The sequence below is a fragment of the Vigna angularis genome, chromosome 8 (assembly GCF_016808095.1).
Source record: "Vigna angularis cultivar LongXiaoDou No.4 chromosome 8, ASM1680809v1, whole genome shotgun sequence".
In the NCBI taxonomy this organism is placed as follows: domain Eukaryota; kingdom Viridiplantae; phylum Streptophyta; class Magnoliopsida; order Fabales; family Fabaceae; genus Vigna; species Vigna angularis.
This window is the reverse complement of record NC_068977.1, coordinates 30,578,402-30,596,700: the sequence shown is the minus strand read 5'-3', so window position 1 is coordinate 30,596,700 and position 18,299 is coordinate 30,578,402. Positions and strand designations below refer to the sequence as shown.

The window sequence follows — 18,299 nt, the reverse complement described above, 5'->3', positions numbered from 1 at the left end:
TTGAACTATTCAACAACTCTATTAAAGAAAGGGTGAATTTTTATCTAAACAAATATAATACTAAGTCACGTGAGATGAATCTTGGTTTGAAGTTTCAATGAATCCTTTGCAATTGCATAAAGGAAAGAAAAATGGCTTTTAGAGAGTCCTTATTAAAATAACAAACCTTTGATAGAAAATTTGATAATCCATGTTCAATCTTTCAACTATTAAGAATCCAATTTCATTCTTCAATTCATTTAAACTTGATATTTTTATATTTAACTAAACAAATTATATCATAAAAACAAGTATGCTTTGATTTTGGAATGAATGTGTGGTAGAAAAAAAAAGTAAATTAAAAAGTAGAAAGTTGAATTAGTTGTATATATAATAAATAGTAAAGAGTATATAAGTAACTTTACTTTGAATGAATAGTATCTCTTGTAGTTCAAAGACATAAAAATTATACATGATTTCAAATTTGAACTTTCAACATAATTCAAAATTTGATTTGAGAGTGCAAGTGAGTTTGAATTGACTACCAACCAAATTAAACCCAACACGTTTTATGAAAAAAATCGACTTTGGTCAATTCATCATTCCAATTTGAATTGAGAAAACATCAAACTTGATTATCTATTTAGACTATAAAAATAGTGTTTTTCTTTTTCTTTCTTGAATACATGTTGCCCCTTTTAATATTTAATAAAATTTATCTCAAAAAATAAATATAGTTCGACCAACAAAATATTTCAATTACTTGGGTCATTTTTTCTTCCCACTAAATTCAGTCTAATTAAGTGGTTTACACTCTTTTTATTGAAATAACGAAACATGGAATTTTAAGACCATGAAATACTCTTTTGTCAGAAATATGGCAAAACAGAAAAATCCAAATAAAAAGAAAAACCTAACCTAAAGAGAAATACCTAGAAGGTCATAGGTGTGTGCTCACGTGATCCACTACTTAATCACTTTTTAAATGTAAATTAACTTTAGGTTAAACCCTTTTAGCTAAAAACAAACATAAAATAAGAGTTTATCTATAATATTACAAATTAAAATAAATATAAATTTATATTTTCTTTTAACTTTACTATTATAGAATAGAGTTGTAAATAATACTATGGTAACTCCACCCTCAAGTATTGATAATATGTGGTTTTTGTTGTCCTCTTTTCTATTCTACCAACATGTCTATAACATTGTTATGATTGCTTTGCCCTAAAAAACAAGGAATAATATGTGCTTTACATTATTACACAAATTGTTTCTACTACCTTGTGTATGGGGTTGGTAGGGCAAGTTGGTATGTAGCAAGCAAAGCCATGGATCTTGAATCCAAGGGTCAAGATTTTGAGATATGGAAGATGAATTGATTAATGTGTAATCATTGTTGCACAGTCCACATTTTCATAGGAGAAGAATTGATTAACATGTAATCATTGTCATCATCACAGTCTCCAAATTTCAAATCTACCAAAATACTACCAAAGGTTAAACTTTACATGGTTAGTTAGCTGATTGGCATCAAAAAGACAATCAACAAGGCAAAGGAGGGAATATCAACTGTTTCTCAAATCACCTCCAAAATATTCCTTCTCAGATTAGGGTTTACACTTTTCTGTGAGAACAACAGTGTATTTGCAAAATCAGAATATTAAATCACCTAATCCAAGGTAGTAAAAGTTAAACCATTAGCTATTTATTTCAATCTTTGATCAAGATGAGGATGAATCTTTTCTTGTTAAAATTTTACATCATCTTTACCATATGGAAAACTTTACATGTACTTTTTATTCATTTACATATGTTCAGATATTGATAAAGTTCACACTGTTTTGGGTTACAGAAGAAAGGGAATATTGTTTTGTTACTCTCAGAACCAGGAGATGTATCATGGTAAGGGGAAGAACTAGAACTCTTTCTTAATTCCTATGTTAATTCCTATGTTAATGAATCAATAAGATTGATGAATGAAAATGCAAGTCCATAACATAAATTATCAGGTAAAAAGAATGTATCTTTGGGTTTTGTTTAGTGGGATGTAAAAGGAGAGAGACATTAAAAAGAAAGATTAATCATGGGGGAACATTGAAAGTGTCAAGATTCTTGTAAAAAGATGGCTTTGTCCTATGCCAATCATAACATCCTCCTCTCCTATACAAGAACAACCAGACTGGAATGAAAAATGAAATTATACCATACATCAAGCAAAAGGGAAAAAAATATAAATTAAAAAGAAAAAGAGAAAATAAAAAAAGGGTCTTTTCCTTTTAGTTGGTCAGCAGTCAGAATTGCTTGCCATTGCCGACATGATCCACTGTCACTACACCAAATTGAGTAGAAAGATAAATCAGTTCTGAAGAAATCAGCAACACAGCACCCTGCACTACTAATGAGTTCAGCCAGCCACATAACTTTTTCATTTACAACCATGTTTGACTTTTAGTCAGTCATTAAGGAGCTACAGAAACTTTCATTATTTCTTCCCTTGAGGTGGGTGAAGATACTTAAATTAAACATATACATATCAGTAAAAATTACCAGTATGCTACAATGCAAAAACAGTGAACTCAGTATATAATTGAGTGCAGTTAAATATACAGTCTAAAATGAGTTAAATGGTTGAGGCTTTTTGAGAGGTACTACTTCATAACATGTAAGAGAATAGGTTCATGATGAAAAAGGATGGAGAAAAGTTAGTAGATAAAAGGGGTGGCTATATTGATGCTAGTTTCAAGCTGTTGTACGTGCAGTAAAAGGACACATTGTGGCATGATTTATTATGGAATATAGTACTAGAGTCGTCGTTCATGTAGCAGCAGTATCTATGAACATAACCAATCACAGGTTTAAAATAACTTCAGTACCAATTCTGCTGTCTTTGGTTATTATCGTTTTAATGCATCTTCAACTTTTACTTCATTATGCATATAAATTCTGTACTGATACAATAATTTCTCTTCGAATTATGTTTACTATTATTATTACACCGTACAACCATATAAAGATATAAATTTATAGTAAATGACAACTTACAAAATCATTTACACTTTTTTAAAATTTTTATTTTTTAAATAAGATTTAGTGGCTTTTTATTTCTCATGCTAGTCAAGCGTTTTCAAAATTGTCATTTGATGTGTATATATATATATATATATATATATATATATAAGCAAGAGATTGCCTTGGTACTAAAAAATCTATTGTAGAGAAATTGCTTAACATACCAATTTATTTATTTCTTATATGGATTTGAGCATCTTTGATTTACACTAAGAATAAATTCCACTCACTGTACAACCGTTCTGATATAAAATCTATAGTGAAGATTAATGTGAATATACATTTTAGTGGTTCAAAAATCAATTATATCAAAATAAATACTGTTAAAACAAATTTTACCCAACTTAGATGTCAGAATTCCATGATCTGCAGAAGTTCTATTTGCACGGAATAGAGGCAGAAGTTGTATTAATTATTGACTAGGAAACTGTTGTGCTTGCATCAGGTTGACAGTATCTCAGATTTCAGTTGCATAATTTTATTATGAAATTTATAGTATGATGACAACAAAAACAACAAAAAGGGTGTCATGTGCATGTGACTGACAAGAAGGGTGAAAAATGATATGCAATTTCATCACCACCAGAACCCTTGAATCACCAACCTTCTGTTCATGGCTCCAATAAAATTTAGTCTGCATATTGCAATAACCCTCTCAACCATATCATGTAACTTCTCATACCGACAGGTCTCTTCCTTTTCCATTTTTTTAGGCCACACTCCTTGTTTCAACCTTTTTTCCAGGCCTTTTTAGCAATCATGGCAACCTAAACGGTTAATTCTGCAAAATTCCAATTTTCAACATTGAGATAAACATGGAAAACAAGGCCCCATTAACAAATAAATTATCACAAAAATAAATGTTTCAAAAGGAAAGTTACCAAAGCTTGTGGGACATTTGCTAAACAAAAACAATAATAATATTCACAAACATAATATATATATAGGGAGAGAAACAGTGTGTGGATTGATGTGAAGGAAGGCCACTCATACCTCACTCTCCTTTGACCATGACACCCTTTGACATGGATATCCACTCTCCATTGTGGGCCTAATCATTTTGTAGTAAACAAACACACCAGGAGATATGCCAGATTATCTATGAGAAATGCTTCTACGGATACAAAGATTCTTATCTTCTTCCGAGGTTGACAAACGTTAAAACCATGTTGGCTTTGCCACCCTACTACTGCTTCAAGCCATTCCAACTCTGCACAAAAAGTAACATTCAAATTCTGGGAAACTCCTATTTAAGTGTAACATTTCTAGCAACTTAACTCCCTATTCATGAGAGCATCTAGTGGCAGGAGGACACACCATATCATTTGAGATTGCCTCCATCATGAAGAAACATCATAAATGTCATCAGATACTTTTTGTTATTAATTTGGTATGGTATTATAGTGCTCCCATTTTTGTGATGACTAACCATGCGGATGCGGTCTCTAGTTGTGGTGAAACATGACTAGGAACAGATGTGGAGATAGCCTCAGCCATGTTTTCTCTTTCCACTCATGAAAATAATATAAATTAGATTAAGGGGCCTGACTTGTGACAATTTTGTGCAGTGATATGAGAACAGAAGACGCCAAAAATTGAATCAGTTTTCAAAGGTGAGGCCAAATAACGGCCAAATATATGTTTCCACTTTCCTCTAAAGGCTCTCACATGCATCAATTGCCCTATGAAAGAGAGAGACCAAGGAACAACATATACCGTTAGAATAGAAATGCTGTCCTTACAGCTTGGAAGTTGAAATTTACTTGAAAGTGAACTAACTGTGCTCAGTTAGTGGCTCACTGGTTTGTAACAGCATGATGGACCTTAATGGTTAATGCCAATTGATAAGATATAATTGAGAATTATGTTATTTTCTTTGTTACTAGAACACACAAAATAAGAGTAGTTGGGATAAGTCCAACAACTATATGGTCCACGCCAAAGTGGTTTTAAAAATCAGGAAACATGAAGGGAAACTCTTTATCTTGCTAGACCCTACGAGAAACTGAAACTTCTACATCAGGCAGTTTGCAGAAAGCAGTGAGACACCTTTTGTTCTTTGGTCAACTCAGTTTAGAACTAAACTGGAGCATTAAAGTCTTTGGATGTGATGGAAATCAGGTGGTCAAACAGTATGATAATTCATCCTATTCTATTCAATCACACAAATTGGTGTGGCAAGCTGAATCTATAGACTATGTATTGTGTTATGGCATATCAAGACATGAACTATCAATTGAGATATATAATCAAAATTCCATGGACTATTTGTAGTGTCTTTTTCCCCCTTCAGGTGAAGAAAACACGTTAATGACACCCCATGATGTCATATATAAACGTTGTTTTCGTTGAGAAAACAAAAACTTTGCTCTAGATATAGGCTTTCCTCTTGTTTTTTAATAATTTTTCATACAGACCATAAAATTCAGTTTGCTTTTGAATTTTTAAAGATTTTGCATGAGTGCTTTATATCATATCAATGTCAATAGTTAAATGATGAAATTAATAAAGAAATTAATCATATCCTGAAGCTAGTTCCATGAGAATGAAAAATGCTTCTAGTCCAGTACTTGACCAGCAGAAAATGAAGCGGAAGAACAAGTAGAAGAGGAATTAGGAGTTTTTCACATGAGAGGAAGTTTGTAAACAAGGTGTTTTTCATTAAGGCAAACTTTACACATTCGTTAATGAAGCGCATCTTTTTAAGTTGTAGAATGATATTAGAATTAGGATTCAATAATCATTCTCATTACAAAATAACTAGCAAAATTTTTGGGACATGACATTCGTCTTGCTCCTTTCCTGGATTGTTGTTATGCTGATAAAAGAGCAAGACCTCCTCCTTTACAAACCCTAAAAGTACAAAATAATTACTGGAAAAAAGATTGATGATTCATTAGAATCAAAGCTGATCATAACACGGTCACTAACAACATGCTTTTTTTGGTCCCTTCTAATATTCCTTCTGTTTCAACCCCAAAGTCATGAAAAATTTTCAACTAGATGTAAGGGAATAATAGAAGAGTTGTAGAAAGAATCTGATAAATCCTAAAATTACACAATTCTATAAGAGTTGAAAAAAAGCACATTACACTAAGGGAGCATCAGCATAAACTTCAGCCAGCATGCCATCCTCACTACCAGACATGGCAAACAGCTCTGCATCCTTCTCTTCCTCACTGGAAAAGTCTCTCCTTTCAAGCTTGGCATGAGCTGCAATGTAAATCATTTTCTGAGCCCTTTCCAAGGCAACTCTTGACTGTTTATTAGCTGAAAATTTCCTCATAAAAGACCAATTACTCTTAAACCCACATGAAGTCGCGTGCTGAAAAATAAGCCTCACTGCAATCTTCCCCAAGGATTTAAACTCACTCAAACATGTTTCCCACACAAGTCTACTACTCAGTGGATTTGCAACTTTCATCTTCCCTGTCACCGGATCCCTCTGCTTCATCTGAACAGCCTGTGCATAAAGCGGATCAAGACCATCTGACCTCCATTTCATTAGCTCCATCAACACAACATGAGCCTCTTCTCGCGAAGCCAGCCTCGTCAGTAACTTGTCCACATCCTTCTCCTGTTCTCGCGTCAAACACTTATAAGGAGGAAGATACTTTCCACTTGCATCCTTAATCAAGTAAAGTGGATCAAGTATAAACGCTGCTGCCCAAGCAGGATGATAATTCTTCCTAAACCTCTTCTCAACTATCTTCTCCACAGGTCCTTCCACAATGTTGAACTTCCCACACCACTCTTTCACCTTGCTCCTCAGCTCCTCCCAAAGAGGCAAGCACCTACCCATCAATGGCCTCTCAGCCTCGACATCATGCACCATCCCTCTAACAAGCTTCACAAGTGAATAAACCGCCTCCAACTCGTTCCAAAACCCCTCATTCTGCACCATCCCTGCAACCTCCCTCACTAGCGTATCTTCCATACACATCACCTTAAACCCATCCTCCATCACAACCATCTGAATCACTCTGGCACAGCTCAAAATGTCCTCCAACATAGGAAACACCAGTTGAAAATTCTTCAACGGATCACATTTGGGTGAAGGCACGCGAATTAGGCCGCCACAATCCATCTCTTGCACCCTGCACTTGAGGAAAAGACTCCTCACCTGCGACTCACTGTTCATAAAATTCGCAACCTTCAAGCAATTCTCAATCACAGACCTGAAAAGCGGCAACTCGCGGTTAAAATCCTTGATCAAGCTAACCAACCCCTGAAGCTGGCAGGAAGTGTTCACCATCCAATGGTGCTGCGCTTCCAAGTTCCTCAACGCCTTCGCCTTGAACTTATCTGCGACAATCCCCACACACCTGTGGACAACACTCCCAGTAACAGCAGTAACCATCTCCCACAAAACCTCCTCGGCATACTTAGAATTCTCCACTCCACCAGTGAACACAGCCTTCTGAAACACACTACTCCCATTGGGGAGATTCACCACAAACTTCACCAAACTCTCCCCCCCACCACAACACGAGTTAAAGTTAAACAAACCCCCACTTTTCCACCCATCACTCGCCAACTGAAAAAACATGGCGTCCCTAATCCTAGCCTCGGACTCAGCCTTGGCCTCCCCGAACCTAGCATCAAGCCTCCCCCCAGAAACCTCCCTCCTCAAATTGGCGGGCAACCCAACCTGGCCCAAAAAAGCCTGAAACTTTCTATGTTCCAGACTAGACAAGGACACAGAACCACAAGTCTCATAGAACCAATCGAAGAGCAAGTCCAAAGCAGAATTCACCTGGTCCTTGTTCAAAGCAGGACCAGGAGAAGTCTTGGGACTCTTCAACTTCTTCACACTGTCCTCAAACATGGCCAAAGCACACAAATCATCCTTCCCACCAGACAACATTAAATGCTGTTGGCTCTGCCCGTGATGCTGCAAGAGCATAATGTTGTTGTTATTATTATTATTACTATTGCTGTTGTTGTTACTGTTCTGCATCGGGGTGTACCCCATGTCGAAGCGGGAAGACTCGACCAAGGCCAAGGAGTGATTTTGATAAGAAGAGGGTGACGTGGCACCCATTTGAGGCGAACCCCTTTTGCGGTTCGAACCGGGAGTGATGGAGGAAATGGGGAGGGGAGAAGGGACCGAACCGGGTCTCAACCCGGAGCTGAAGTTGGAGCAAGTTCCACGCTTTAAGTGTTCGGAAGCTGTTCTTGAAGGGTTTGAAGCGGAGAAGAGAGAGTCGCAGAGGGAGCATTTGAGTTTCACTGATTTCGGGAGGCCGGTGTCTGGGTGTGGAACGAGTATGGGCTCGAGGTGTGCCCAGTACCAGGCTCCCTTGCCTTTGATAGCCTTGGTCCGGACAGTGAGGAGCCCCTCGAACCGTTTGTTGACAGCCCTGACGGCCGCCGCGCCGTCGTCTGATGGGAGGGGGTCGGTGGAGGTTGAGGTGGTTGAGGTCATGGCTTGAAGGTGGAGCGTCAGAAGTGGAGGGTGTAGTGGGGTGGTGACGGTGGTTTCACCGTTTTGGTGGGAGTGGGTGTCGTTTTGGGGCATTTAGCCATATAGGGTTGCAGAATAAAGAGTAGGATGTGAAGAAGGTGTAGAAAGAGATATGAAGGAAGAGAGTAACTGAGCGAAAAAGGAGTAGAAGGTGCATATAGAGTGGAGCTACTCAACAGGAACCAGAGAATGGAGAACAGAGAGAGAGGGAGAAAGAGAGAGAGAGAGAGAGAAGGGTGAGTCAACCAATTTTGTATTGAGTATAGTTTTTCTGAAAAAACAAAACATCAACTTGTTCTTTGTTTATGGATTTCTTCTTTTTCTTAATACTATGTCTCATATGGTAGTACACATACTATAATGTCATCACAAAATGTTATACAAGCACTTAATACCTTCAATTCTGACGTTTTAATTATATTTTTGTAATTTTAAAATATAAATTTTTATTATTTTCTTTTGTTTTATAATGTATATTTTACCATTCTTCTTAAGTTTTATCATTTACGTTATGAATAAGATTTTCTCAAAAAAATAAAAATAAAGATGGTGTATGAGAAAATATAAGTTAAGTTACATTTTTGTTAAATATACGTCGGAAAGATGAACAGCAGTTGTAGTTTAATGATATTTTGTGTTTGTTTAATGTTACCGACAATTAACATAAACATCCTATTATTAGTCGTAGTATTTTAGTAGGTAGAGTGACGTTTTATTAAATTTATTATCATATACTTTAAAATTCTACCTAAAATATTTACTTTAGCTTTGAACAAGGTCACCAAATTGATAATAGATGTTAAATCAATATACAAGGAAACAAATAATAAAAAGTTATTTGCATTAAAATATGGTTAGTTTAATATATATTTATTCTTTAGTGATAAGAACATGTAAGTTAAGCATTTGTTATAGGAGAAAAATATAGTTGACTGTACTTACAAATAATTTACAGCTAAATTTTTTGGACTTTTTTCAAATAATATTCAATAAAGATATGCGCCTATTTTTCTAATTAAAACTACGTTTTAACTAAATTGGAAAAAAAAAACTTTGCTATCCCTTTAGATTTTAAAAGAGTAATTTTGAAATGTAGATATAAATGAAATCGTTAAAAAAGAGGAGACAGAAATAATTGTACCAATAAAGCCTAATTCAATTCATAAAAGTTGGGTTCTTTACTTTTTTTTAATAAGATAGTTGAGTTTCTGAAAAGTGCTACAAAGGATTTCATTTACTATACTATATATCTATGACGAATATTTTTAAGTTACTTAGTTTTTATTTAAGGGAATGTTTTATAAAAATGCAAGTAGTCACTCAAACTCATCATAATTGTAACTCTATCCATAAAATATGAGGTCGAAGTTAATATTTTATATTCAATATTAATGGTCTAACATCTAAAAAATCATCTAAAGAGTCTAAAAGATATTTTCTACTTTAAGTCTTTTTTGTCATTCTTTCAAACTGTTTAAAAGATATATATGTAAAAGATATTATGATGTCAAAGTCATCTTAATATTTAATAATTTAGATATTAATGATATAGTAAATGCAATCATCTATCTTCTTAATACAAACTTACATTTATAAATTTTGAAATAGATTTTTATTAATTATGATTCAATTGTTGATAATCATATTTTACCTTAAGTTGCTTAATATTAAAATTAATTGTCTTAACAATTAATCAGAAGATAAGACTATACAATCATTTGATCAGGTTATACGATTGTTCAATCCTGATAATGATCTATTCAATCATCTTACTAATGATTGATCATTCGTCTATAACTGATCCAACGATCATACAGTACACTTTAAAATATAAAAAAAATCAGAAAAAAAAACTTTAGATTTTATTTTTTGTTTTTTTAAGAAAATTGATTGTTTTAGCTTTTGAAAAAAGTGGTTAAATGTTATATATTTTAGAGTGGATAATTTTAAATTGAAAAATAGAGTTTAAATTGAAGAGAAAAGGAACAAAGGGTTGAATGATTTTGATGATAAATGAAGAATTAACTAAAATCCAAGAAAGAAGAAGAGGTTGATGGCATTGATATGGTGATTTTGATTGGTTTTATTAATGGAGAGACATTAGACTCCATTTCAACAGGATCCTAGAGTAACATCAGAACCAGATTTTTATGGTTCATAGTTTTTCTCAAATCACTTTCACCCTAACAAAAAGAAAAGCACTTAAAATTTTAGGGTTAACTTCAATTATTAAGCTACTTGTTTTACTTTTGTCGTCTTCTTATTTCATTTGTTCCTCCATTGTCTCTCTAATTACGCTCCAATATCAATCACTAAATTTAACTTTTGCCAAAAGGATAACTAATATCACTTACTCTTATTCTAACCTATTTTACTTTAGGGTAGAATATAATCCTAGTATTTCATAAGAGAATATAATAATAATATGAAAAATGTTTTATTTTTATTAAAACGATTATTTGAGATTTATCTGTTAGAAATATTTAATATAATTTAAAAAATAAATAACTAAAATAAATTTATAGTTTATATAATATTAATTTTAGAGATAAATACTATTTATAGATAAACAATTTTTCATTTACCTACAAATTATTTTAGTTTAAAATCAAATTTATTACAATGAATCTTAAGCTTTTATTTTATTTATAAATATCATTTATAAACAAATCAACTCATAAAAGGTGTTTTGAGTCTTCTGCTTTATATTATCTTTTAAGATATTAATGTTTATAGAGTTCAGATATCCTTCTCGTTGTGATCAATTGATCTAACGAGTTACTATATCTTGGGAGGGAAAGACATACACTTTTGTTTTGCCTTGTGCAATAAAAGCGTTTTCTCTCTAAGAACAACGTTTTGTGTGTCTCAATCCAGGTTATTTCTATTTATTTTTTCAATTATAATTTTATCATACTTTTTTTATTATTTGTTTGACTTAATGAATCTTCTATTATCTATATTTTTGTTTTATTCTTATATGATTATTATTATTTGTTTTGATTATTTTCCTAACATTCTTAGAGAGAAAAATCATTTTTATTTTACTTGACTCACATTCTTTGCAAAAGTCAAAAATAATATTATATAATATATTTGTACTGGTATAATTAAGTTATTCTCAAAGTATACCTGAAAAATTTATAGGTAAAATTTCTTTTTGTGTTAGTAACAACAAATAAATTTTTGGCTCATTGATATATAGCTACAAATTAATATGTTATGATGTTTCCTGATAAAAATATTTGATGTCATATAGGCATATTTAAACTTCTTTGTCTAATAATATTTACAAAAATATCTTACCATACTAAAATTGTTAATTGTAAAATAATAGAAAGTACTTAAATTTAATTATTTTTATCATATTCAAAAATTTAAAAATTTTGTTTATTACATGAAGTAAAAAGAAATTGTTTTACTTGACATCATGATTAATAGTTTTATGATTTAAAATTACCTCTTTCGTGGTTTTATTGTGCTCAAAATTTAAAACATAAGCATGAAAAAATATTTGTTTTGATAGTTTTGATAATATGTCTTTTGTGTTAAGGAAAAATATAGCTTTTATTTTTAAAGCTTGTTCAAATTTTTCAGTCTAATTCCAATCTAATAGCATCATTTTGTATAGGTGTTGCATATGATTTTCAATTTAAAAGGTCTCATGTCATCAACTTTGAGTTAAATTATGTTTTTAACTCAAACTATTAATTTATGGACTACGAGACTAATGTTCATGTATATGCTAATAAAAAATTATGTTGTTTATACCATAAATAAAAGAAAAAATATTGTTTATTACTAAGTGGGTTTTTAGTACAATAGGTTTTTATTTCTAGACATGGTATTTTTGTTATTAAAGTATATATTTGTGATGATTTTGTTTAAGTTAAGGGTTATATTTAGTAGTTATTTTTTATTATTATATATGTTGAAAGTTATGATATATGACATTTTAGATTAGGTCACGTAAATTTAAATTCCATTTATTTAAGGTCTCTTAGTTTTATTGCCAAATTTTTATGATATGAGAGGAAGTCTCTAAGTGACACTCATCTATATAAGTATTTAGTCTTACATTTAATATATATATATATATATATATATATATATATATATATATATTGATTAGTTTAAAAATATTGTATTAATTAAAATTATTATAATTTATAATACATAAATAAATATAATTTTCATTTTATAGGATTGACTTAAATTTCAAATCTAGATCTTATAAGCCTTATAAATAGACACTTAATAGAATTAGATTGAGTAATCTATATTTCTTTTTTCAAATAAAAAAATAGCCACGTTGTAAAGAAAAAAAATGTAACCATAACTAAACTATCAGCATGAACATGATTAGACCAAACATACTATGATTAGAAGTAACTAAAACCATATAAATATAAAATGATAAATGAACGAAAAATTAACTGTCCAAATCGAATCAAAAAACATACAATTCATATAATATTCAGACCAAATCAGGCTAACACATTTCCATAATTAGACTGAATAATAAATTATACAATTCATATAAAATCTGAATCAGACGAATTAATTTCAAAACTTTGATAAGCACCTGCATTTGTTTCTTTTTTATAAGTTTTTTTATAGAAAGAAAATGATTATCCGACAATATGAAAGAGAAATGAAGTCAGCTTTACAACTATTATAAGTAAATTATTATTAAAATAATGTAACTGGTGATTACAAAAATGCATCTAAAATGTAGGACACTAGCTATACTATACCCCGTGAAACACACACAATTAAAATAACTCTGTTTATTTGGTGAGATAATTAACTAAAAACTATTGTTATCTGTGTAGAATATTAATATGGGGTAAGTTTGTATCTGTTTTAATGACAAAAGTGAGATTTTATATTAGTTTATTAATATATTGTGTCTATGTTTTTTTTTCGCTCTATAATGTAATATAATATAAATAAAAATATGTTATAAATATAAAATGTTTAAAAATATTTAAGAATATAAGTTAAAGAAAGTTTGAATATAGTTGATAAATTGATAGATTATTTTTGAGTTTTGGTTTATACATATTTGTTAGGGGAGCTATCAAATCTTCTAATGAAATTATAAATTTTAAAATTGAAGGTTATGAGTAAGCTTCTCTTTCACTAACAACCAAAACAAATAACCGTAAAACCTATCAAAATAGAAATGGTTACTGTCTTTATGACAGTAAGGGATCAGTTTTAATCCCAATAGCCTCCCCTCAAGTTGGACGATGGATGGTTGTCAGTCCAAGCTTGGGAATAATCGATCTGAATCTGACGCGATGGGGAAACTTCGTGAAGATGTCAGCCAACTGCTCGTCGGAGCGCACGGGAAGGAGGTTTAGAAGTTGTTCCTGTACCTTCTCACGTACAACATGACAGTCAAGCTCAATGTGCTTGGTCCGTTCATAAAAGCTCTGGTTGTGAGCTATGTGCCTGGTTGACTTGTTGTTGCAATACAAGGCCGGGATTCCTGACTCTTCTATTTGAAGGTCCTGTAGGAGATAACTGAGCCACTGTATCTCGCATACAGTGGCTGCAAGCGCTCTATACTCAGCTTCAGTAGAGGATCTGGAGACAATTCTCTGCTTCTTAGATTTCCAAGAAATGAGAGAAGATCCAAGGAAGATACAGAATCATGTCGTGGATCTTCTGGTGTTGGGACATGTGGCCCAGTCTGAGTCACTAAATGCCTTTAGCTGCATAGGGGAGTCAACAGGGAAAAACAACCCCTCAGAGGGCTTAGATTTGATGTACCTGAGAATATGTTGGATGGCCCAATAGTGATAGTCAGTAGGTGATTGAACAAATTGACTAAGTAAATTAACTGAAAAACACAGGTCAAGTCTTGTGTTTGTGAGGTATAACAACTTCCCTATCAGCCTTCTGTAAGGACCTGGATCATCCAGGTAGCTGTCCAATTTGTATAAGGAGCTTGTGTCACTAAGAAAGGGAGTAGACGAAGGCTTACAACCCAACATTCCTGTGTCTTCCAGTATATCTAAGGCATATTTCCTTTGACATAGGTGGATCCCCTTTTTAGATCTAGCTACTTCCAGCCCTAGGAAATATTTGAGTTCTCCTAGGTTCTTTATTCGGAACCTGTTATGGAGAAGCTCCTTTATGTGGTTGATCTCCATCATAGAGTTCCCTGTTAACACAATATCATCTACATACACAAGAAGGGCAGTAAAGCTAGTAGGTGTCCTCTTAGTAAATAAAGAGTGGTCAGACTTAGATTGGACAAACTTGGCAGTTATCAGGAAGGAAGAAAGTTTTTCAAACCATTGCCTGCTGGCTTGTTTCAAGCCATACAATGATTTGGTTAACCTACAAACCTGTCCTTCACTGCATACGCTTAATCCTGGGGATGGTTCCATGTAGACCTCTTCATTAAGGTCTCCGTGTAGAGTAATAAGTAATCTGACCGTGGTGAGTTTGGCCACAGGGGAAAAGGTGTCCAGATAGTCTATGCCCTCTTGCTGTGTATAGCCTTTAGCCACTAAACGAGCTTTGTACCTTTCAATGCTGCCATCAGCCTTGTACTTCTTATACACCCACTTGCAGCCTATCGTATTTTTCCTTGGGGGCAGTTGGGTCAAGACCCATGTATCATTGTCTTGCAGAGCTTTAATTTCTCTCTGCATGGCCTTTACCCATTCATTCATCGCTTTTGCTTCATTGTAGGATCTGGGTTCCTTGTTTCCAGTGACAGTCATAGTGTATTTCAAATGTTTGTTTGAAAGATTATCACAGCATAACATATCAGAAATAGGGTAGGGTGTTTTAAAACGATTTTGAATAGATGAGGATTGATTCACCTGGTGAACATAATCTTTCAAGTATGTAGGAGTTCTTCTGGGTCTGTCAGACCTCCTCTGTTTCTGACTCTCCTGGCTGGTTTCTACATCATCACTGTTATTTTCATCATCAGAGAGTTGTTCTCCTGAGTGTTCCACTGCTGTTGGATCAGCAGCATTCAACTTGTCATGTCTGTCATCACCAGTGGGATACTGGTCCTTTAGGAGGTCATTTAGAGTATCAGCCTTGTCTCTTTCAATGTTATATTCTTCTCTGCTGCCTTCCACCTCTTTGTAGGGAAAAATGTCCTCATGAAAAACGACATTTCTACTTATAAAGAGCTCTTTGGTATTTATGTCAAGCGATGTATCCTTTCACACCATATTTGTATCCTAAAAAGATTCCTTTTCTAGCTCTAGGGTCGAGTTTACTCCTGTTATTTTCAAGAGTTGAGGCAAAACATAAGCTGCCAAAGGTCTTGAGATCTAAGTAGGTGGGAGGTAACTTGTAGAGAAGTTCATGAGGTGTTTTGTGGTTAAGAATGACAGTAGGCAGCCTGTTTATTAGATAAACAGCATGGCCAACAACATAAGACCAGTAAACATTAGGTAGATTGGATTGAAAGAGTAGACTACGGGTCACATTTAGAATGTGTTGGTGTTTTCTTTCAACAACAGAGTTTTGTTCCGGGGTCTCAACACAACTTTTTTGATGATTGATCCCATGCATGTTGTAGAAGTCTGCACAACTAAACTCAGGGCCATTATCAGATCTAACAGTTTTGATTAATTTGTTAAACTGATTCCTAATCTTAGTAACAAAATTTTGCAATAATTCTCTAGTTTGACCCTTATTGTTCATCAGAAAAATCCATGTGTGCCTACTGTAATCATCTACTATGGTGAGGAAATATTTATGACCATGGACAGAAACAGTATTAAGGGAACCCCAAATATCACAATGCACAATGTCAAAACAATCAGTGGTGGCAGAAACACTCTTAGGAAAAGATAGCTTTCGTTGCTTAGCATAATGGCAAGTGTCACAAACAATGTTAGTGTCAACCTTAACAGAGGGAAAGTTCTCAGATATGTATTTCATAACCTTGTCACCTGGATGGCCTAATCTACAGTGCCACAGGTTTACATCAAGATTTTTAAAAGAAAAAACAGTCTTAGCAGTATATCTTTGATCAGATTTAGGAGAAACTTGTAGGTAATAGAGGCCCTTTCAGGAATTAGCACATCCAATCATCTTCAATGTATGATTCTCCTTTATCTGGCAGGTCTTAGAGGAAAAGGTTAGACTGCAATCTAGGTCCTTAATGAGACTTTGAACAGAAATCAAATTAAAACAAAATTCAGGGATATAGAGAACATTAAAAATGATAAAATTTTTGGAAAATTGTACTGTTCCAGCGTGTTCAGCAGTTAGGATAGTATTGTTTGGCAGTTTTACAGAAATAGGTTTGATTTTGTAAAAAGTCACAAAATTTGTTTTATCATGTGTCACATGATCTGTGGCACCAGTGTCTATAATCCAGGAAAGGGTACCTTGTTTATGTTGAGTGTCACTTCTCTGGACTTGATTGACTTTGTGAGGGGGCTCATCAATTTTGTCCATCATTCTGAGAAGTTGCTGCATCTGTTCGGCTGTGAAGGACTGGAAAATGTCGCCATTGTTTGATTGATGTGCGCTCTGAACTCCTTCAGGTTCAGTGCTATTCTGGCAGGCATTTGCAGAACCCTAGTCAGCTCTCTTGTCTTGGTTGTTGTCACCCTTCTTGTACCAAGGAGGGTATACGTGCTTAGAGTAGCACTCGTCTATAGTGTGATTCATCTTGTTGCAAAAGGAGCATTGCTTGCCATAGTTAGGATTCCTACCCCTTCCTCTACCTTGACCACGAGATCCAGATCCCCTTCCTTGGCTCTTCCATTGGCTGTTCTTATCAGTAGTGTTTGCCAGAATCTTGACCTCGAGAGAGCTATGTTTCTCTTGTCTCTCTTGCTGCATAATGAGAGAGAAGACCCGATTGATATTAGGTAGAGGATCCATCAAATGAATTTGTGTCTTAACAGTGCTGTAGGAATCATTTAACCCTTTCAAGAAACATATTACATGTTCCATTTTCCTATATTTTAAGGAGATTCTTGAAAGATCACAACTACATGGAATTTTACATGTGCAAGTAGGAATGGGTCTTAGAAATTCCAACTCCTCCCATAGGATTTTCAAATCAGTAAAGAATTGACTCACTCCCCTTTCTCCCTGTTTGATAGAATGTATATCCTGCAGCAAGTCAGAATTCTTGAAATAGTCTCCTTTGGAGAACCTTTCTTTCAGCTCATCCCATAATTCCTTGGCCTCTTCAACGTATATGACGCTTTCAGCAATCTGTGGGGAGAGGGTCTTTGTTATCCAGGACAGTATCATCACATTACATCTTTCCCATGCATCAAACAGTGCATCAGTTTTCTGGGGTTTCTTTATGGACCCATCAATAAACTTTGTTTTATTCTTGGAGAGCAAGGTTCTCCTCATGCTTCTGCTCCATGAGGAGTAATTATTTTCGTTCAGAGTCTGGGCAATGAGAGTGAGACCTGGGTTCTCACCTGGGTGCAGATAGTAGGGGCTGGATGGGTTGGAAGCTTCAGCTGGGTGTAGGTAGTAAGAACTGGGTGGATTGGATGATTGATCCATGAGAGAGAGAACCCAAGAAACAGCCCAAGAAGATACCAAGAATTGAATCAGAGGCAACGGAAGCAGAGCAGGTACTAGACCTGCTCTGATACCATATTAAAACTGGCCCAACACTGTTTCCTTTGATCTGCGGCCCAGCCCATAATGGCTTGCTACTGATTAGGCTTAGAATGAACAGGGGGCACCACGCAATCAGTGTGTGTGTGTGTGATACGAGAGTGAGAGGAGAGAGAACGGAGCTTCTTGGAGGTTCTGC

The 18,299-nt window shown here is 34.1% G+C and overlaps 2 protein-coding genes across 3 annotated transcripts; both read right to left on the bottom strand.

The window, feature by feature from the left end:
• Positions 1 to 2,052: 2,052 nt before the first annotated feature.
• Positions 2,053 to 8,795, bottom strand: LOC108345775 (uncharacterized). Of its 2 annotated transcripts, XM_052866991.1 has the most exons (4): positions 6,144 to 8,795; positions 4,045 to 4,261; positions 3,656 to 3,832; positions 2,053 to 2,311 (listed from the first exon to the last, which is right to left on the bottom strand). In XM_052866991.1, exons 1-2 carry the CDS (start codon positions 8,570 to 8,572, stop codon positions 4,246 to 4,248), a joined length of 2,445 nt encoding a protein of 814 aa, XP_052722951.1. In that variant the 5' UTR covers positions 8,573 to 8,795; the 3' UTR covers positions 2,053 to 2,311; positions 3,656 to 3,832; positions 4,045 to 4,245. The 2 variants fall into 2 exon arrangements, with proteins under 2 accessions (XP_052722951.1, XP_017440008.1); XM_017584519.2 differs by lacking the exon at positions 2,053 to 2,311 and having other exon boundaries at positions 3,444 to 3,832.
• An 8,294-nt stretch (positions 8,796 to 17,089) lies between these two features.
• Positions 17,090 to 18,043, bottom strand: LOC108344080 (uncharacterized). The gene has a single exon (XM_017582547.1). The coding sequence runs from the start codon at positions 18,041 to 18,043 to the stop codon at positions 17,090 to 17,092; it is 954 nt and encodes a 317-aa protein (XP_017438036.1).
• Positions 18,044 to 18,299: the final 256 nt, after the last annotated feature.

Bases quoted from the DNA above. Each gene is read 5' to 3' on its own strand.
- LOC108345775 (XM_052866991.1), bottom strand. From the start codon at position 8,572: ATGCCCCAAAACGACACCCACTCCCACCAAAACGGTGAAACCACCGTC.
- LOC108344080 (XM_017582547.1), bottom strand. From the start codon at position 18,043: ATGGATCAATCATCCAATCCACCCAGTTCTTACTACCTACACCCAGCT.